This window comes from Pseudoliparis swirei, chromosome 16 (genome assembly GCF_029220125.1).
Source record: "Pseudoliparis swirei isolate HS2019 ecotype Mariana Trench chromosome 16, NWPU_hadal_v1, whole genome shotgun sequence".
NCBI classification, from domain to species: domain Eukaryota; kingdom Metazoa; phylum Chordata; class Actinopteri; order Perciformes; family Liparidae; genus Pseudoliparis; species Pseudoliparis swirei.
The window spans coordinates 16,372,149-16,393,897 of NC_079403.1; the positions used below are offsets into that span (position 1 = coordinate 16,372,149).

Genomic DNA, 21,749 nt, shown 5'->3' on the forward strand with positions numbered 1-21,749 from the left:
TTGAGTGTCTCATCCTATATTTCATACTGCTATTATCATTTCAACCGCAGCAATCTCTAGATTTTGTGGACGCCAGGTCTAAAGTAGTCCTATTCTCACTGCAATGTCTTCTTTCACAAGTTAAAGTGTGGGAGAAGATGCATGGTTCCTGTGCCTCCATATCCTTTATACACCTGGCCCTTGGTGAGAGTGAAGGCCAAATTGGCCTCATGTTCATACTCAAAACATATTTAGTGCTTTTTGAATGGCGTGTTTGTTGTGTTTCCCTTCAATGACCCCTGCCGGATGTTATCTGTTGTATAGATGACGTGTATTGTGTCGATGGTGGCAGACCAGTAACCTCTTTTGGGATTAATGATCCTTCTATCCCATCCTAATTCATTAAGATTTTACTTTTAATTTTACACCCAGAACTCTGCGCTAATTTCACCTTTCCCTTCTCTTTCTCATTTCTGTGAAATTGATATTTAACTAACATTTGCATTTGGGTTTGGAATAGTGAAAGATATTCAGTTGATACTAATTCTCAACCAGCTGGATTATCTAGTGTTTGCACAGTGGCACACCAGTGAGCTGCAATTATTTCCCCACAGCACACTTAAGGCGAGTTATAATTAAGTTCAGCATTACACTTTTGATTTTATATGATGGAAGAATGTGTGTTCCTCTATTTAGCCCCCGTGTGGCTTTCTGTATTGGTGGTATATGGCTACTATTTTCAATTTGTCACAGTACTTCTTTTTTTATTATTCACGAATTGACTTGTGGATGAGTGGGCTATGAGCTGAAACAGTTCCTCGTGTTACTCCCTAAATGCTGTATGTATCCTGCCAATAACAGCATTTATCTGCAGCAGCTCAGGTGGCGTGATATATATGATATTATCAGAATAGCTTATTCTAGAAACACCCTGCATGTACAGCGCTCACGTTTCATCCTTCCCAGATCGTTACCAACGGGTGTATGTGTGCTTCTCTTTCCTCAGACCACTCGCGAGAGACTTGAGGGCGCATTACAAAGCTAATGGGTGGACCCAAAGGAGAATTTCCAGCCCCGTGATTTGCTAATCGGGGGCTGGCTCCCTTGTCGTTTCCCTGTAATCGTGGCTCTGGTTTGAGGAGCTTGCCCAGCCCTCCTGTCCGCGGACGCACCAAGTGTACCGACTGCACTCTGTGCGTTTTGGTTAAAGACCGACTACCTTCACTGTGAAGGCTGGGCACTGGAAAGGAGGATCGGGGCCCTCGGTGTGGCTGAACTTCTCACTTATGGCTTTTTTCTAGGACATTTTCCATCATCACTGGGATTGTGGAAGGGACGTCTTTAAAATCCACATCAAGTAGCTTGAAAGTTTTATCCATTTGTGGGCGCCCGACCATGGAGATGCAAAAGTGGTCCACAAGGTGGAAAACGAAAAGATGGTTTATGGATTCCACCGTAACTGCATTCATCACTTTAACCCTGGTTCTACAAGCGACCCATGTCCGAGCAGGTAAGACTCTCACCAACTCGACCCGGCAGCGGCGACCGGCCGGGAAAACACGCGGTAATTGATGATGGAGATTGGGGGATTAACAGATTTACCTGCACACAATGGCGTCACGTTCGCTTCCGAGACAGTTGTAGGCTATATTTAATGAGTTTGTTCTTTAACGTTCCACAACCAGAAGCATTTACTACATTGACGAGAGGTTTCCTTGTAATTGAGCGCGACGAGAAAGCCTTCAACAAACAAACAACTTTAGGTAGAATTAAAAATGTGCCCCCCCCCCCCCCCCCCCCACACACACACACAGTAGGCTGCTGTAGTGAAGCGGACGGTGAAATCCCGAGAGGACCCTGATACAGTACCGAGGTGCACATATATAGATGGCAAAAAAAAGAGTATTTATTATGACACAGTGTACTGCGGGCTGCCGTTACGCATGAGTGGGAAGCGTCCGCTCAGAAGATGAAACACCTCGCCCAATTAAATTCCTCCTAAGCGGCTGGTATGTGGCTCTGGAGCTCGAGAGAACACAGCGGCGTCCCCTGCTTTTGAACATTCCCCTGGGCTGAAAGAAAGCTCATTGTTTGAACTGGGGTCCGCGAGGTGGATGTGGACACGGTTAGCAGGGTGGATCTTCCTCAGCCAGACGACGCGGGATGCCCGAGACTTTGATAACTTGTAACTCACACACGTTTCTGAATTGAACTGAAACCATCGATGCCTCATGCTGACAAGTGTTTACACCTTTCATTTGGATGTGGACCGGTGTGATAGTGTGGGTGCTGTAGTTCTGTTTAGATGTCGAACTAGTTGCACTCTTCATAAATGACTTGAGGGCATGTTGTCCTTTGTGAAGAGGAAGATAGTCCAGCCAGGTTAGCTGGTTGATTGGAGGTCAAGTGGCTCAAAGCACTGTTTGTGCAGACATTTAGGATGTTCTGTCATGTGGCGGTGAAGAGCAATTTCACAAAGGCCTTGGGGATTTTAGATCCGTCAGTGCAGAGCGCAGAGCCCCTCTGGTCTGTATGGGGCCAAGTGGTCAGTCAGGTTCACCCTATCTCCACACTGCCCTGGTCCACACTGAAGCCCAAAAGCTGACTTGTGCCCCCCCCCCTCCCTGCGCGCTGACCAGCTCTTCCCTGCAACTTTGCACTTAGATGTTTGGTCGGCTGCAGGACAAGGCTGTGTTGTCCGAGCGGTGGGAATGCTTCCCCTTTAAGTACTGAGTAGTTATTTGATGATGGTCCTTGTTGCACTTCCCTATGATTTCAGAGCCTTCAAAGAGCACGCCTGCATATTGGCCTAGCCTACAGCACAAGTCATAGGGTTTAGGATTACATAGACATCACTCTTTGGCCAATGGGCAACTCTGTACGAGTGTATTGCTCCGTGCAGATACAGGTAGAGATAGATAGTTTTATCTCCATGATGACACTTTTCCAGAATGCAAATTCAGCTTGGGTTTTAACGTGAGCCTAAATAGTGGATATGCTCTGGGCTCTGAAAATGTTTCATCAGCAGATTTCTATACCTTCAAACCAAATAATCAGTCAAGTAAACGCAAGATTTCTAAAAAATATCAGTTATTGCAGTTAATTAACTGTACAAAACAATAAATGATGCTTTGTATTCATTCACAGACTTAACATTTCCTCGTTTTACAGTAGTTTGTTTCCTATACTAGGATCACAACCTGCCAGTTCAGAAGATACTGGACTGTAATTTTACTCTGAATGGAAAATCTCACTTTTCCAAACACGTCAACTCCTGGTCTCTTAATCTTAAACAATTAGCTGCAGGCTCTGCGTTCCGGGGTCTCATTCAGTCAGAGCTGTTTCTGCAGGGTGCCCTCTTCATCGAGCACTGTACAGACACGTTTTCTCAGCCCCCAGGGCGCAGCCATGTGCATTCCAGCAGACAAAGCTAGCATTTCCAGAGACCTCTCCCTATTGTGCTCAACAAAGAGTGTCAGCTAATCAGCTCCTTGCTGGACCGTTGTCATGGGTAGCTGTCACACATTTATAGTCATTTCCGAATCCCATTGAGACAAGCCTCTCCTCCTCCTCGCAAAATCCACAGCTTGAAATTGTGCTCTAACAGCATATTTACACTACAATTGTGAAATGTAGTGTAAGAGCTCTTTTTCCTGACCTGACTGAAAACACACTGTATGACGACTTGTTCTAATACCACATGGAGGCATACTGTACAAGGAGTTAATGAGAGGAAAAGCAAGGGGGTGGGGATGCTTTGAAAAACTGGGTAGGTCTCAGGGAAGGTTCTTTGGTATGGCACCTGCATAAAGCTGTCTTGTTTTAGCCGGCAGCATGGTGGAAGTTTAAGGAAGGAGAGAGAGAGGGGGGGGGGGGGGGGGCACGACACATATTGAGAGAGATTCTGGCTGAAGATATTATTAGAGTCTCAGGGAGCTGCAGGTGAAAAGGTCTTGCTCTGTTTCTTAGCCAATTTCACGTGTGTGTTACAAGATGAGCGCTGATATACAATATCTGTTTGCTCAAGCCTCACATACTGCTGTGTGATAAAGGAGGAGCTGAGGCAGACTTGTTTAGCCTCTGTCCTAAGGACGTTATCTCTAGGAACACACTGTTCACATGGACGTACACTTGTGAAAACAATGGAGATGATATCAAATGACTCCATTGAAGTCTTATGGAAATGTGTCCGATACGACTCCGCCCTTCCACGCAGGCTTCCTCAGTTTGCATAATGATGTTCAGACGATCCAATAACTGAGCATTAGGCTTGCAGGAACTTTGCATTGTGTTGGATTTGTCTCGCTTCTCCAGACTCATCGGGTCCATCCCGCCATGCCGGTGGCTTCATGGCCTGTTTGCTCAGCCCTGAGGGCAAATCGCACCAGCTCATCAGATGCACTGCTCTAAAGCCTGTGCACACTCATTTAGCCACCTTCATGGATTGGCTAGTATTGACGTTTTCTCAGCACCTCTGTGTGAGGGTCGTAGCCACATCTGGAATATATGAGTGCTGGAGTTTGAACTGAAAGCAGCTCCGCAGGAACTCACAATGGGGTCCTCAGTTCACTCTCCAAAGCAAGTAGCTGGTCCATCCACAAGCTACAATAATAAGCCAAGTTGTCCTTAGTAAGTGCATTCCTACGGAGTAACAGTTTGCTGATTTTGATCTCAACTTCACATTTTCTCTAATGTTCTTACATGGCTTTGCTTGTCTTTGTTTCCTGTGTCTTTGGGTGGACTTTGGGTTGAAACTGAAGACTTATTCACTCCTACTGAGCAGATAGTATATAAGTGGATGATATTTGTAAAATGACTCGCTGGTGGTGCTATGCAGATTTATTTTCTCCTTCAGAGTGCTTTTTTGGACTGCTTACAGTTTAGGGTTTTGTACTATGTCTTAAAGCAGAGCAGCTCACTGGGCCTTCATCATGATGTGCATCTGTTCCGGTCCATCGAAGGTGTTGCATAAGGAGCTGGAAAATAAGGAGACCGGATGTAGGCCAGACCCTTTATGTGAAAATACCTCCAGCATGATACACTTAACGGGGCGGCTTTAGCTCAGTGGGGTAAGAGGGCCGTCCTGCAACCGCAGGGTTGTGGGTTCGATCCCCGCTCTCCCCATTAGTTGCAAGTCGAAGTGTCCTTGAGCAAGGCACTGAACCCCCAGTTGCTTCCCGGGCGCTTCACCGCAGCCCACTGCTCCTTAATAACTAAGGATGGGTTAAATGCAGAGAACTAATTTCCCCTTGGGGATTAATAAAAGTGTATATTCTATTCTATTCTATATATATTTACTGTCTTCCATAAAAATAAAAACCTTGAGGTGGATTTGTGTCTACTTGTTCTGAATAATGGCTCAAATAGCAGTGTAGTGATCACTGACTATCAGGGGATCTGGTTTATCTCGCAGCAGTTTCATATTCACTAAGTATAGATTCATGTTGAAACCAGGTGCTTTCCTGAAGAGAATGAAACAGATTCTTTATTTGCCTTTTCCTTGAAAAACATGGAATGTGGAACGAAGAGTGTTGAGTGAGACATTAGACTTTTTTTTTTTTTTTTTTAAAGATCCCTCTTGTATCAAGAAGTTAAAGAAACTTTCAGGGTGATTTAAGCTCTACTTGCCAACCAAAACAGCGGCGTTAGAGCCGTCAGGAAGGGGGCTTGCTGATGCTTTCAGACACCTTCGCTTGCTTATTTACCCTACAAAAACAGATTAATGTTATTCCATTTAACAGTCTGCCATAAGTCGGGTATTGCTATGCTATGTGAAATGATCTGAGTACCTGTTTTTATTTGATATATGCGCTTTATTTCATTAAACGCTCTCTCAAAATGTGGTCTAAAGCAATACAATAACAGTCTTTGTTTGAAAATGAGGCTTGTAAATAATGTTTATAGTCTCATTTAGCATGAATTGCACTTTTTCTTTGGACCTTGGGGATCAAAACATATCTCACGCACAAACGACCCACGTAACAGGGTGGTCAATATACTGCAGCAGTTTGATTTCTCCCAAATATTGTTCATCAAGCTAATGTTTTATTCTGAGAGTATGATTTGATGAAGACGTATAATTATAGTGCTTTCCCATTGGTCTCCGTGGGCACCATCGCCACACAGGCTCCTTTATACAAAGTGCATCAGATTGAAGAGAAGGGGAAAGCTTCTGTTGACCGTTATCAAGGTAAACCCATCCAGGTGTTATAGAACTAGATCTCTGTTGGCACGTTGTTCATTATGCTCTTTGCTCGGCTTGGACAGAGACGTTTCCTGTCAGATGAGCCTGCAGAGCCACAGGAAGGCAACGTTTAACTGTTTAGACACGAGTTGTTATTCTAGGTTAAGTTAATCACAGATAGGACGTAGTGTGTCCTGTGACTTATGTGTCGTAGTGGCTCTGGGATGAAAATGATGAGGGAATCTGTGAACTGCTCCACATCCTTTTTGAATCTTCCCTGTCTATTTTGACCTGAATCCGGCAGTGGCTCTCTCTCTGCCCTGTGTTTAATTACCTGAACCGGACCGGGACAAATGTATTTGAAACTGAATTGAAATGAAAAACTGCAAACAAATCAAATTGTATAAATACTTTAATATATCATGTGTTAAATGTTCCATGCGCTGAACCAAATGCAGCTTTCAGAAACCAATGCCATAACCTAACTTGTGTTTTATCTGCTCCCCTGATCAGCAGAGCCAGTGGACGTGCTAAAAGTATTAGAATTTCAAAATTACCCCGAAGGAGTGACACAAACATCAGGACTCTGCACAAACCGAAGAGCATCAAAGCCGGACTCAGCTTTCAGAATTGCCAAGCAGGTCCAGATCAGTGCCCCCACCACACAGCTATTCCCTGGTAAGAGGAACTGTTCAACCTTTCTACCAGTTGGCAGTTGAAAGAGATTCAACTGGTTAATTTGTTTAAAATGTGTCTTTTGACGGTGATTCTCTGATTAGTATTCGATAAAAAGGTAGACAAACATGGAACGTTAACATTGTTGAATTGAAGTCATTGAGTAGTATTCAATATATTTTATACTAGATAGTATAGTTTTAAACAAGGCAGTCGTATTGGAATCATGTCTTCTGTCACAATAACGCTCACCCATTGAGCGGTCTCTTCAACCCCTCCTCTTTTCATCGTGCAGGAGGTGTTTTTCCTGAGGACTTCTCCATTCTGACCACAGTGCGCCCCAAGTCAGGCCTCCAGTCCTTCTTGCTGTCCCTTTACAACAAGCAGGGAGTCCAGCAGCTGGGCGTGGAAGTGGGACGTTCACCTGTCTTCCTGTATGAGGATCAGACTGGCAAGCCGGCGCCAGAGGACTACCCTCTGTTCCGTACTCTCAACCTTGCTGACGGAAAGTACGTCCAATCTCAAACATCCACTCACGTAATAAGTAACACACTCAAGCGCAGACACCCACCCTCAGGCTCGCAGGTGAAGCTGATTCAGAAGGAATGGGTGCAGTTGTTGTGGGTGTCTCAGGGTCTGGGATGAAAAATGCTCGATGTTACAAGAGGAACATATGAAGTGTAATCCAAATGGACTTCAAACGTGTCCATACCATCCGGCTGTGCCAATGTTTAGCACTGAATGACCTGATACAGCTTTTGTAGAACTTGCAGCTGATACAATTTGACCAAGTACCTGCAAGACCGATGCAAGCAAGCAGGAAAACAACCGTGATCGTCCCAGTTTTGCACCACAGGTGCTCTTGACCGGATTATCCATCTCATCGGGAGTCCATGGGCACAGAGAGAGGTCAGAGACAGGGAGACACTAGATTATTGAGGCACAGCAGGGACTGCTGTAGGCAACCTAACCTCATCCACGAACTTAGTGCCTCTGTTATTTTAGAGAGGGGGGAAAGACGGAGGGAAAAGGGGAAGTCATAAACTTCCCTTTTACCCCCTTGGATGACCTCACCCAACCAGAAGCACTGCTGCTAACCTTTTAGCATAAACCTGCTCCCAGGTTCAGAAATCCCAGGACTCCCAGCAGTCTTATTCCAATTTGTTTCCACTCGCTGAACGTGCTAAGGGGAGGAGAGGTGTTTTTTGAGCTTCTGAAGGAAGTCATAAATCGATCACAATATGTTTGTGACTCAAATTGGCTTTAATAAGATCTATTGTGTACAGAGTTATCATAACAGAAGGAAGCTTTGGCTCCTCAAAAGTCTCATGTCAGGGATGACGTATGTGCAGGTTGCAACAAAGAGAAGGAGTTAACACCTCCAGCCAGCGTTGTGTTCGTCTTGTAGGGCTGTATTGTCCAGTGTGTAGTTGTGTGTACAGGATTTAAAAAACTTCTTTGTCTGGATCCCTTCCAGCTCCAGGCCTTTTATAAATCTTTATTGACTCCAGCTCAGGCTGTGTACAGTCTGCAATCCCTATTGATGTATTCATTGTTACTAAGAAGCATACGCCAAGCTTTGAAAAGAGAATCACAATGATGATATTGATGAGGTGAAACAAGCACGATCCTTTCTGATACAGGGAAGAGGTGATTAAGAAGTGTTATAGTGATTTGTTCCACTGTACATCCTTAGTGGGATTTCATTTAATCTCTTTCTGATTGCTTTTCAAAAGATTGCATTCAAACCAATTTGCGTAAAAAAAAAGAAATTCTGACTCTTCTTCTTTTGATCATTCTGCACATCAGAAGTTTGAGAAGCCGTCTAAACCTATCAAAGCCGACTTTTGCTTTCTGCCATATAAGGTGACGAGTAATCCTTCCCGCTGTACTGTTTGGTGTCCTCTAAGCTCTATTGTCTACCATGGTATGTGTCTGTATGAAATGGGACATGTTTCATCTCCTTACCATACATATTTATAGATATTATATCATATATACTGTATATTTGTACCTGTGATAAACTCTCGAGCTTCAGTGGTGCCAGGTCTCATCTTCCACCTCAGAACAATGTTTTGACTGTGTGTCTCCTGCTCTGGCAAGGCAGGCCTTCCTGGATTCTGACACACACTTTCCACAATGTTCACCATGTCTGTCATGCCGAGTAACCCAGAAGGAGGATTAAGTTTTGAGTTTAATGAGTGTAATCCCGTGTTAAACAGGGCCAGAGAGTGGGGGCAAGAATGTGGTCCACTGCTGCCTGGTATGCAATAGCCCTTAAGTGCAGTGGCAAAATGGTCCAGAGGTGAGGGAGGTGTCAGACTCACGTGTGACCTTGGGTGACCCTTTGCATCTATGGGTGTTGTTGAGTGATTTATATCATACAGTGCTCTGAGCTTCATGTTTATTAGAGCATTTGGTTCTCTGAGCACTCTGGATTTATCTCCCCTTGAGGTATGTTGTGATGTATAAGAGGAGGTTGATAATCCTATTAGAAGGTCTGATAAGATGTTAGAGTGTAATCAACCACAACAAAATTGTCGACCATCAAACTTCATGTTGTTGACTAAACAGCACACAGAATGCATCGTCCTAATTCATGCATGTTGTTTATATTACATCATCCTCTGATTTCACTAACTACTTGTCCACTCCCCATGTGCCCTTGAGTCTTATACTGAATGACCTTGGCCTCTTTTATTCCTCATCCCTCCTTGTTTTTGTCTGTTACCAGGTGGCATCGTGTGGCCATCAGTGTGGAGAAGAAGACGGTCACCATCATTGTAGACTGTAAGAAGAAGATCACCAAGCCTCTCCTCAGGAGTGACCATGGTTCCATCAACACCGACGGCATTACCGTGTTCGGCACCAGGATCCTGGATGAGGAGGTTTTCCAGGTAAAGCTTTCAGCGTGTCAGACTGGGTGATTGTTTCTATTGTTATTGATTTGTTTTGATTGAGCTGCTGCCATTGCCAGGTTACTTATTCGTATATCGATCCGAAATGATGCAGCAACTATCTACAAAAAAAAAGTCCCCACAAAGAAGTGGTATTTTTTGTGTGTACAGATTTTAAATGTTGCCTCAAGTGCCCCAAGAAGTTTGAATCAATATCCCATCGAGGCAATCCTTGAGATGATAGAAACCAGGGCTCGTCTGGATGAGTTCAATCCTTGAGATTTTATTACACCCATACCATACATATATATGTAATATCTGAGGCCTTTTCACAAGGCTGTTGTAAAGTTTAATAATGGAGCAGATGAGTTCAAGAGTTTCTTGTTTTTGACCTCCTGCTTGAGCACATCAGACTTTTGGTCAATGTGTTTTTACTATTTTGGTGTGAGAAGCTCAGGTTATACTGTATTTAGAGATCAAATAGGCCCATAGGCGGCCTATAAAAATCACACACACAAGCAAGAACTAAAGAATCAAATCAACGACAGTCAATCGACGATGGATTACTGATACTCCTCAGCTGGCCTTCTACCCAAAAAGTCCCAGCAGACACTAACTGTAGAGGGTGATGCAATGGCTTCTCGGGAAGACGTTATTCACAATCATCCTTACCTGGTGACTGCATTTTGTGATATGTGGTAGCATTGAGACCGCAGCCATACCGAAGCAGTACATCATAGTTGCTTGTTTGTTTGTGTTTTTCTGCAAACTAACTTCTCAGACGTCTCACGCCCCTCGTTGAAGCTGCTTTTGACCTTGTACTCAGATGCGTTTGGTGCCATGGGAGTCTCATGTGAAGTGATCCACCAATTTCTATCTCAATAAGATTGACTGCGGTTTTTAAGTCCCTTCTTTGACAAAAAAGGTGCCCAATGATTACAAAGTGTTAAATGCAATAGCAGTTACGGTGCTATTAACTGTTGAGGTTGGTAAAGATATGATATGAATGATTTATGATATGATATTGTCGTGTAAGGACATGTTACCTGGCTCTCAAGGAGAGAGACTGCTGCTTTTACAAGAAGTCTGTTGTAAGGTCTGAGGTGCCAAGAATGTGTACACTAGAAGAGACCTTGGTTGATGGGACTAAAACTTGGGCTGAATCATTAAAAAAAATAAAGAAATCATTCAGATTATTTTGATTGGTGTTGAAATAGCATTATGATTAGATTTGTCATGTGATATTATTTACTTTTAGCATGACTGAATTGTCATGACACATGTTCTTCTCTTGGTGGGAAGTAAGCATCAACACAAAGGTTGGGTCGGGGCTGAGTTTGCTTGTCATTGGAAGTGGGAATTGTTTATGGGCAGCAAAACAAAAACGACTCGTCATTATTCTGGTGCCAATTTTGAATGATTGGTGCTGCTGCTCTTGATTTAAAGCCATGTTGCCTTAGCTTACCATGTCAATGCCATGGGAGAGAGACCCTTAAAGCCATCTTATGTGTCCACAATTGTAAATAACATATTAATAACATAGTTTGATTGTATACATAATGATGTTAGAATATAGTGTATATTATAAAATACAGTGTGTAATACATAATATATACCGTAGCCTAATCAAGGTTCTAAAAACATGGAGCTTTTCAATAGTAATACTATTCTGGATTTACCTTTATTAGTCACAATATTAACTCTTGCAGTCTGATGTTGCTGATATCTAATTGCAGACTGAAGCTAGAGACAGTTTTTCTGAGGCGCAAAGTTTTATAAGCAGATCTGCTTTCATATCTCCTGTCAGTTTTGATTAGATTCACGAGAGGGCCCTGAAACCAGCATGTGTATAACAGTGTGTCCAGTCAGAGGTCGGCCTGTGGAAGGGCTGAAAATAGGAGCCATAAGTCAGTTAACAGGGTCTTCTCTGTGTGGTTTTTGGAACAGGTCTCCTGTCTGTTCTCTGTCCCTGCTCTCCTCAGAGATCCACAGGTCCCGATGCATGCTGGGATATACAAGGGAAGGAAATGCCTTAGCCTTCTGCATTCAAGCCGGTGGTTATAATGAGAAATTAAATTAAATGGTGAAATCAATTTAGCTGAAAGCTATGCCCAGGAAGTGATGCACGACAGCAGATTAGCTGTCTTACCTCTTTTTATTATTTTTGTGAGTCATATTATTTTATTTGCTTAAAATGTAAGAAATACATGGACTAATAGCAGCGACTACACAGTTTCTTCCAACGTAAATACTCCCCTTTATACCACAGTGGTAGTTATGTTTCAGAGGTAGATTTGATAATACATTCAATAATAATTAAACATTTACTCCGTTATTCAAACTCTGACATTACAGAAACTGACCCATATTTTTTATAAATGTCCATTCATGCCATACCTGTCCCAGGTCGGAGGCGACCACCGTCGCAAAGGGATCTGGTTTAGATGAATGGGGGTCTTTCATTGCCCCGTCAGGCTTTGCTCATTTCCTCCCCTCCCCTCCGCCGCATATTCTCCCCTGCTCACCACCTCGTCCTCCCTCCCCACCCTCCCCGCCTTGAGGCCTCCCTTCCTTGCCAAAGCCATGAGGCCATCTATTCATGCCTCGCTGACAGTACCTGTCTGAGCCGAGCACACTCACGTACACATACCGGTGGAGCTGAGGGGCTCTGTGTCTCCGTGCCACACCACCAGTATGGCCAGAAGATGCACTTGGCTAAAGATAACTTTGGGTTGTGTTGGGTATTTTCAGAGCAGGTCTGCTAGCCTGGTAGCCAACAGCAAACCAAAAGAGCATTTTTGAAGATGGCATTTTAACTTTGCTTTGCACACCAAATGTGTTTTTTTATAATTCCAAATGTATTATAACAACATGTGAATAACACAGACACACACTCTATCTGTTCTGTTTTAAATGATCTCTTTTCTGTTTGTATCCTCCAACTGTCTGATGTGGATTCACAACATGGAGGTTGTCTTCATAGCACACCTGTGGGAACACTCGCTGCAGTTCAAATCGCCTTCTTTTACCTTTTACCTTCAGTTGGCTGCAGCTGCCTTCCCAAAGTGTGTACTGGTGCATGCAGTTGGCCCTCAATTGGGATCTACTACATCGTCATAACATTGAACATTGAACTTTGAACCTCGTGCTCATATATCTGCTGAGCAGGAGATTTTGGGTCAGAATGGCCAAAATAATCAAGCTGGCTTGCACAGCGCTGAATGTGACCAGATGCAGTCAGACATCCTGTTTTCTCTGGCACACTGCATTTCACATACTAATTCCTCTTCTCGCATCCTAAAAAGTATGTCAGTTCGGGTATGCACTGGACATGACTGTTACTGTGCACGCCTGTAACCTTTGACCCCTCCATGTGTATTTATATCCGTTGCTTTGTGGCCAGGTCGAGGTGCATCATGCTTTAGGGAAATGTTTGTGATTTTATTTTTATGCCATTTCCCTGTGTCTGTTTGCACTCAGAGCAGGGAAAGGAACACGTTATCTGATCGCTAATTAAATGCAGAATGCGAAAATTCAGCTCACTCATTTCAGATGTAGTGGTGACGTCGTCTAAGATCACATATAGTTCTGAGAGACAACATAGTGTCAAAGCAGCTATCAACTCAGAAATCTTAATAAAAAACCCAGCTTACAATATATCGCCATTATAAAGCCAACTCTGTCCTCTTCTGATAGTAAGAATGATTACACGCGATTCATTGAAGTACTTCCTAAGCTCCACTTAAAGGTGAACACTGCCAAACAATGCGTAACTAAAGGAGGATCTAACTCGGCTCACGATAAAGAGGATACAGTGCAGCTTTGGAGTAGTAAAGGGATTTCCACAAGTTTCACCTGTTGCTCTTGACCCTGCTTCTCTCCTTCAGCCGCTCACTGCTCTCGTTGACCTCTGACACCGTCGTCATTAACACACACCCTCATGGACCTGTTTCTGTTCTGTTCTCTACTATGCTGTAGCCAGGAGGGGCATATTTTTGGAGCTCTGGCTCCGCTCCAAGTTGCCAGGGGCTTTTATCTCAGCAGTAGAATAGAAGACAGATCCAGAGCCGCAGCATAACTCTCCCCAGGTGTTTCCCAGCACAAAACATCTTTTACCATTTCAGCTGCTCTCTCTAAATCCCTGCCTGTCTGTCTCTGGATCCCTATTGGTGTTCCCCTCCTGAGATGACATTGGTTTCTCACTGTCCTTGTCTTGGCGCTCGTTTATTTCAACTTTAAAGATAATGCGCCGTCAAATTCAAGGAAGACACGTTTCCATAGGAGTGCAATTTTAGTTACCGAGGCAAGTGTTAAGATGATTATCTGATTCCTTTAGGTGTTCAACGTTAGTACTTTTTAAATGTTTTTTTATGGGATAACCAACAGGTACAAGCTTATGTATTCTTTTCTTGTACATGTTTTATTCAGTCAAAAGTTGTTCACCAATCTGGACCGGCGATCGAACACCACGTCTCCACCACAGCCTATTTGTGTGCAGACGGGTGGCTCGCAGACATGGACTAATAAGAGCTGACTCTAGGCAGGGTTCAAGCATTTACTGTTGGTCTTAGGGTGACACATGAGGTAATACATGTCAACTTAACTCAAGGCGAAGCTTGATCTCTCTTTCTCTGTCAAGCCTCCCCAAACACACATACAAATCAACACACACTCAGCCGAGGCCTTTTCAGACTTGCCGCCTCGGTTTTCTGCTGTCCCGTCCCCGCTTGGCAGGTCAATTTAGCCTTTTCTTGGTCAGTATAGTAAATGTTAGTTTTTAATGGCAAACACAGATGTTAAATGATATCATATATTTCTGGAAAGGAGCTAATTCTTAATACAGAGACCAAAATGCATAAATATTGTGGATGCATGAAATCTCAGCTGATGTTGCAGACTGTTGAAGTGAGATGAGGCTCTGCTTAAACTGCATGGTCAAGAAATGAAGCGATTACAAATGTAATACCTGGAGTGTAAGTACTGTGATAAGCCCATTAAATCAGACGGCTGGAATGAGTCATATCAATAAGACAGGATCAGATATTTCTCAATATGAGGAATGGGCCACAAACCCTTAAGTTTACTTGTTCTTGGGTTGCTTGACAAGAGATGACGAGAGACACACTGATCCAACCTGTAAGAACAGTTTAAACTAGCATTCAGTCAAACTGAAGCTGTGCAGCCAGATGTTGATGGATTGTTACGTAGAGAATATTTGAAGGAGAAGCCCCGCTTGTTTGCCCCTGGGACAAGCATTAGCACATGGATGTGTGTACTAAGGTCCGTGGTCAGGATCCATAGATCTAGTTTTAACACAGAGTGAATACACACTTGCGCACATTCTCTCAGCAAGTCGCAGCCTGTTTCATTTCTCTCGTGTTTTTCTGCCAATCTATTCTGCTCTTCAACGTATATTGTCCCTGCTCACACAAGTGCATCAGGATTTCACCTCTGGGCTCAGGCATCTCTGTGTGCTATCCTGCCAAACATCCTAAAAATAGGACATGCCCCTTTTTCCACCTCCCAAGAACCCCTCTCAGATGTCTTCCCGATGTGTGTAAAGGCTGAAAAAACATTTTCCAAGAAGTCGGTTCGAGCAATTACAGACTTTCAAAGAACAATCTAGATACTTCCCCCAATATGTTTGCTGTCTCGCAGCGAGCTTTGTGCTTTGGCTGTCGGGCCGATAAGACGAGACATTGCTGGAGCTTTGTCAAGCATTGTGTGCCGTCCCGTCCCAACCAGAGAGAACATTGTGGTTAGAGCAACTTCCTCAAACCATGTCTGAGGTTTTACTCTTTCCTGTGTGCTATGGTTTTCATACAAACTCATTGTGTATTTTGGGCTTTTTGCCCAATATGTTCCCTTTTTTTCCCGTTGATATTTTTAGAAATGGCTTACGTTAATTTACTTAAAAGATAATCTCCACTTACAGTGCGTGAGATACCATCAGTAACCATGTGGACTAAGGCTTTAAATGAAAAGCTTTTGACGGGTGAGGTTTGATCTGGAGCCTGATTGTGTTATTTGAGAGTAGAAGACACAACTGATATTTGTCAAGCTGTTTATTCATTCCAGGGGGGAATTTACTCTGCCAGACTCTAAGTGTATGGGACCAAAGAGATCGCATCTGCAATTTGAGATTTACATTCATGCCGCAGTCCCAGTATGGGTGAGTGTGTGAGCAAGATGAGACATGACCCTGTGTGTGTATGAGGGGGGCGGAAGGGCAGCCTCCTCTTGTCTGGTACAAGTGATCTGGTTTCAATGTATTTTGCAAACAGATTTAATTCCAAATTGTGATTTCTAAAAACTGTACTGTAAGATTTTGTGTCTGTTAAATATGTTCCTGCATGAGTTTAGGTCAAGTAACACAGGTTTCTTTTTCTGTTTCTTGCAGGGTGACATCCAGCAACTCCTGATTGTGGCAGATCCCAAAGCAGCGTATGACTACTGTGAACATTACAGCCCAGACTGTGACACCCCCCACAGGGACTCTCTGCAGGCGCAGCAGCCAGAGGAAGAGGTCAGCCAACCAGGGAGGGTGGGGGAGCTTCAGGCGGAGGGCCTGATTCATTTCTGTTATTTAACAGGAAATATTGAAGAGCTTTACTTTCACCTGGTTATTGTTCGTATCCATGGCTTGCTGATGACTTTGACATGCAAAGAAACCAAAGCTGTCAGGTCTCAGTCACATATGATTATATTTAGCCTCAATTTGTAAACTTAGTGACTTAGTTATTGATTTCAAAAGAGGTTTAGTTCATAGTTAAGTATTTAATTTAACTGATTCATGTTAAAACATACAGTGCTGTAGTATTTTGGCAGGTCTTTGAAAATATTGAAAGCACCTGAAAGGGCTCCCTATTCTTTTTCTCTAATCTTTTTCTGCAATTCATAAATGCCTATTAACCACAATTGTTTACATATAATTCTTATTCCTGTGATTAAGAGTTGGAAACAAGAACAAGCTGCATCCAAGGACACATTGGAATGTGTGTAACTACTTAACCCTTCTTTTATATTTGACTACAAGGGGCAAGGTAAAACAATCATATACAATACCCCGCGATAGGATACAATGTGCAGTGTGAACCTAAGTCAAGGCCAGCTTAACCACATCTATCTTTAGTTCATTTGACAATCGGAAATACATATAATGCCAAATGAGTAATTTGTATTCAGTGAGACATCGTATCGTGTTCCAACCTCACTTCCAAGTTGCAGCATGAAGTTATAAACCTTGATAACTAGAAGTTGGGTCCAACCCTAAAACTCAGTATTATTATATTGTATGGTTTCATTATGATGTCCTTGTTAAGAGACTACTTGAGGACTCCATAAATCAGACCCTTTAATATGAATTTAGACTTCATAAGTGTACAATGTACACACTTGCAGGGAGAGAGTTCCATTACGATGTCCGTAAAATTCAGCTGGTATTTTCTTTGTCTTTGAGGTTTTCACTGTTGTTTTCCTATGATTTATGAGCTTTTAAACACCCCATCTGCCGACATGTTTGAAGGCGCACATGGCTCTTTCAGCATGTTCTGAACTCCTTTGTTCAGCATATTCAAACCATTGTCTAATTTAGTAACACTTGGCTTTGATTATATCAAGGTTTTGCTAACTCATAATATGTTAACATGTTATAAATGATACATTATTGTTCATTATAGCATTACACCGCGACATTAACTTTTAAACATGTAGCATGTCCATGATGATAAGTACCTGTATCATCTTCCTGCTGAAAGAGCACTAATGCTAACACTAAGACCTCTCTTCATTCCTCTCTCTCTCCCCTCTCTCTCTCTTTCTCCCAACCTATCCAGTACACTACTGAAAATTTAGATTACTCTCAGTTCTATGATTACTCTGAGGGAGCCACAGACATCATTCCAACCGATGAGTATTCTGAACCACAGGTAAATGAAAAAAGGAAAAGAAATGGAAAAAATAGGTCTTTCTGTAATGTCTTTTTTTATCTTTCATCCCTAAGTTTGTCTTGTGATGTCTGTCTCAATGATATGTTTATGTGCACACAATAATACAGTAACTTTGAGTTATCAGCTTAACGACAATATTTTTTATTGAAATATTTCAGCCTCAAAATATTGATTCACCCCACGACATTGATAAATAATGGAGGTGTCCTGACCTGGTTATGCCTACTCTGATAATGAGTGTGTGCATGTAAACATACTCAGTGTGTCAGTTTGACTTCTATCTGTTCATGAGTCTGCTGCCTTCTTTCACTTGGAAAATGCCATCTGCTTTGAATGTTTTTGGGTTATTTTGCATTCCAGCATGTCTTTAAAACTATTGTATACATTATAATTGTATATATATTTAGGTATATGAATATCTGCAACATTTCACTATTTCAGAAGCACTTTGGCTATTTTATTACTGCAATAGCTGTAAAGAGTTGCTGAGAAGCAAATCCTGTGTGTTTTGTATTTGTCCCAGATAGATAACTATGTGTGTCACATGAAAGGCCCAGTCCTCGATTGTTGTGCAGCATTCCTTCTACCCAATTGTTCCATGATCTAAAGTGATCGCTAATATTGTGAGCGATTGCAGCCCTCGTAGTTGACGTGCGTGGTCGACATTTGAATTCACACCACGCTGGCCAACTACTGTGCATGGGCTGATATTGGAAATTGCAGCGCATGGACAGTCGGGTTGGGAAGGACTCTGTTAAACAGTTGAGGATTGTGTCTTTAAATAATTTCAACTTTTGAATGTCCCATGTTTGTCTTGGTGTTCTTTGTCGCCGCAACTTCCAGAGAAAGAAACGTAGTGTCTCCATGAAAAAGAAGAGGACCAGAAAGTCCTTCAGTAAAACTAAGGCCAAGCCCTTAAACTTCTTTGCTGCCAAAAAATCACCAACTAAAAAGTTTGCCGCTAAGAAGAAGCGACAGATGCCTGGCTACCAGGCCACAGCGCCAGCACGACACAGAGGCAATTTTAGGGTAAACGTCCATCTAAAGATGAGACCAAATCCCATCAAGATCTTCCTGCCTTGAAGGGAAAATCTGTGATGACAGACTTAGCGCTCCCTAACCTCTTTTGTGTAGAAGTAGCCAGCTTGAAAGGATCCCCTAGCCAATAACCCCTGGTTTGAGCCTTTGTGTTAACCCTCGCTTTATATTTCTTTCCTTTTTTTCAACATGACTCAGCCAAACAATGTAGAAGATTACAATACAGACTTTGACTACGGAACTGTAGATGATACTCAAACTCAGTCCCCCTTTGCCACGAGCGGACCCAACGAGGTAATTTTTATCTTCATTCTCATCTACTTGTAAAAAACGGTGTTAGGTGTTTTGGGAAATTCGAGCCAGGATGATTTTGCCCGAGGAAGTATCCGGTATGAAATGACAAAGACACAACCACTCTCATGGAGTGGTGTGTCTTTTGACTTTACAATGATTTTGGAGTGTTGCGGAACTGATGGACAGGGAAGGATTTTCTTTGTCATGCTTCAAAGCTACAACCCACTTGTTCCACTGAATACACCATGTGGATCCGAGGGGTGCGTTGCATGCTTATAAATAATGCGGTGCACGCCGAGGAGGTTACTTGTAGCTTTGAATCATGACATGCATTTTTGGCTACGGCTGCACATGTTGTTAGTACACAGAAAATGGAGACATGAAACCCATTTCTTTAAAAATGTGTGGCATCTTGAAGCAATTGGGGATTTAAAGTTTGAGGTTCTCTGGATAGTATACATGAGAAATAAACAAAAGGCCAAGCTAACTGTGACGTATGGTAATATTATGATTAGAAAAGGAAATTTGCTCAGAATCCACTCTGACTTTTCGTGAAGTAACATGTGCACCATTACCAACAGCCAATCATGGGATTTCTGATATTTAGAGATAGTGCTGTTTGCTTTTATTACCCACATAAAGAGTGGAGAGATGACAAGATGTGCTGCCGTATCCAGGATTAAAATAAGTTAATTGTGGCAGAGCCTGGCTCAGCCAATGCCACTTACAGTAAATGATAGTGGAGATTATCTTTGAAACAATATACGCCCTGTCCATCACATCTTGAGCTTGGTATTGATCACTAGTTCTGCAAATTACTTCTGAAAGAACTATGATCACCAAGTCTGAAATCTCCTCACAGCCAGCTAAGAATGTGCATTTTCTACCGCAATGTTTTGACAAAGTGGATGTGATTCTACAGTCATTTTACATTTATAATTTGGCAAGATGGAGTGTTGCCAATAATGACTGTTTAATTGCATCTATTTTGTTTCCTTTCCAAAGCTACAGCTACACAATGATCATTTTGGAGAGAATGGTGATTGTGGTTGCAGGACTTGTGCAACATACAGAGTGTATCAGAGTGGACTCACAGGCGGCCCAAAGCATTTTATATCCAAAGGGATGTATTGATATTAATCTTAGTTGTATGTCTCTTGATGCACTCTGTATATCTGCACAGCTGCTGCAATCTGATGACTCATGATATGTCCATGAAACATCGCTGCTTGTGTCATTTCAGACATCTATTTCAGCCTTTCTTTCCTGTCTGTATCAATAGTAAGATGAGAAGGAAAGGAAGGCTGAGATCAAGTCTGTCTTGACAAGAAGAACAAACTTTAGATTTTATTCAGGCATTACGGTAACACTTTATTCTTTTGTATTATAACATGTTGTAGGGATTACTGCACTACTGTATTTCATGAATGTGTGATTTAACAGAGCACAGTAGTCTTAACATTTCCATCTCGGAAAAGTTGAATATCATTTTTCTAGAATTGTTAATGCAGATACATAATCCAGTACACAATTAGTAACATGATTTACAACAGTGTATAGTTTAGCCCTTTGGTTCTGGACCTATTCAAATTACTATAACACAATACTGGCAGCTCAGTTATTATCAGATATTGCCAAGATAACTCAAGATTGTATTTGTTGTTTGAACAAATAAGGTGTTACCGTTGGTTTTTAGAATAGTGTTTTTTGCATATCATGCTGAATATATTTTCATTTTGCTTTAATAACATCTAAAAGTAGACTATTTGCCTCACTTGCTTAACTAACATCCTTATTTCCTTGGTTGCTCACCATTACCTCCCCTCTTCTTCGCCTGGGTAACACCTGGAAGGCTGTGGAGGACGATGTTGTCGGTGCGTATGTCACCGAGGCCACTCCCATTGCTCCGGAGCCCATTGTCCCAGAAACGGTGGACAACGTGGACACTGGTGCGGAAGCATATAACTTTCAGGAATATGACCTAAAGGACTATGACTTGGGCGAGTTTGACAACAGGGTGTATGATTACGGGACATATGACGAGTATGACAGGGCCCAGCCCCAAACCCCGGCAACTGAAGATGAAGAGTTGGGGCTCGGGGTTGCTGCTGAAACTGACGTTTCTGAGAGCACCGTAAGTAGCACACCGCGGCCTGGCGACCGACGGGTGTGAGCATGAACGGCACGCATTAAACGTCTCCTGTTTGTGTTATGGACTCTGTCTTCTGGTGCACGCCTTCCTCGTGGGTTGCTTGGCAATGTGTCATTGACATGTTGAGTGTGGAGTCTTGCTGCTGTGCTACTGGTGTGTGATTGGTCATTTAATGACTGACAGCTATGATAGGGACAGTGCATGCACCTGTGTTTTCTTAGAGAGGGTGAAACTGATCACCTTTTTAGTTTAGTAGATCCCGTCCTGACATTTTTGTCTTCTTTCTTCAAACTTTATTGTTCTCCGCACACAGTATTCAGACACGGTCCAGCCAGCACTCCACACATACTGCCCTCTCCCCCGACCCATTTATCCCAGCGATTGCATCGCATCCCTCCATCTCTTCCTCTGCCATTTTAATGGGCAGCTGTCTGCAGCGTGCACACACACAATTATGATCAAGATGTTATTCCTTCTTTTCACTGCCCTCCCAAACTTTTGAACAGTCAGGACATCATCCGACATATTTGTGTGTCTGTGTAACTGGGGGTGGTTTCTACCATGTGAGAACTCCCCCCCCC

The 21,749-nt window shown here is 42.7% G+C and overlaps 1 protein-coding gene across 2 annotated transcripts in view; it reads left to right on the forward strand.

Annotated features, from left to right (window-relative positions):
• The first annotated feature begins 1,151 nt into the window (after positions 1 to 1,151).
• col11a1a (collagen, type XI, alpha 1a) overlaps positions 1,152 to 21,749 on the forward strand; it is a 75,705-nt gene continuing 55,107 nt past the window's right edge. Inside the window, exons 1-8 of one of the 2 annotated variants that reach the window (XM_056434234.1) lie at positions 1,152 to 1,489; positions 6,677 to 6,841; positions 7,134 to 7,347; positions 9,573 to 9,735; positions 16,136 to 16,261; positions 17,571 to 17,663; positions 18,921 to 19,016; positions 20,869 to 21,150. In XM_056434234.1, coding sequence (XP_056290209.1) covers positions 1,375 to 1,489; positions 6,677 to 6,841; positions 7,134 to 7,347; positions 9,573 to 9,735; positions 16,136 to 16,261; positions 17,571 to 17,663; positions 18,921 to 19,016; positions 20,869 to 21,150 — 1,254 coding nt within the window. In that variant the 5' untranslated portion in view covers positions 1,152 to 1,374. The remainder of the gene's footprint in view (positions 1,490 to 6,676; positions 6,842 to 7,133; positions 7,348 to 9,572; positions 9,736 to 16,135; positions 16,262 to 17,570; positions 17,664 to 18,920; positions 19,017 to 20,868; positions 21,151 to 21,749) is intronic. The other variant, XM_056434233.1, reaches the window with a different exon arrangement.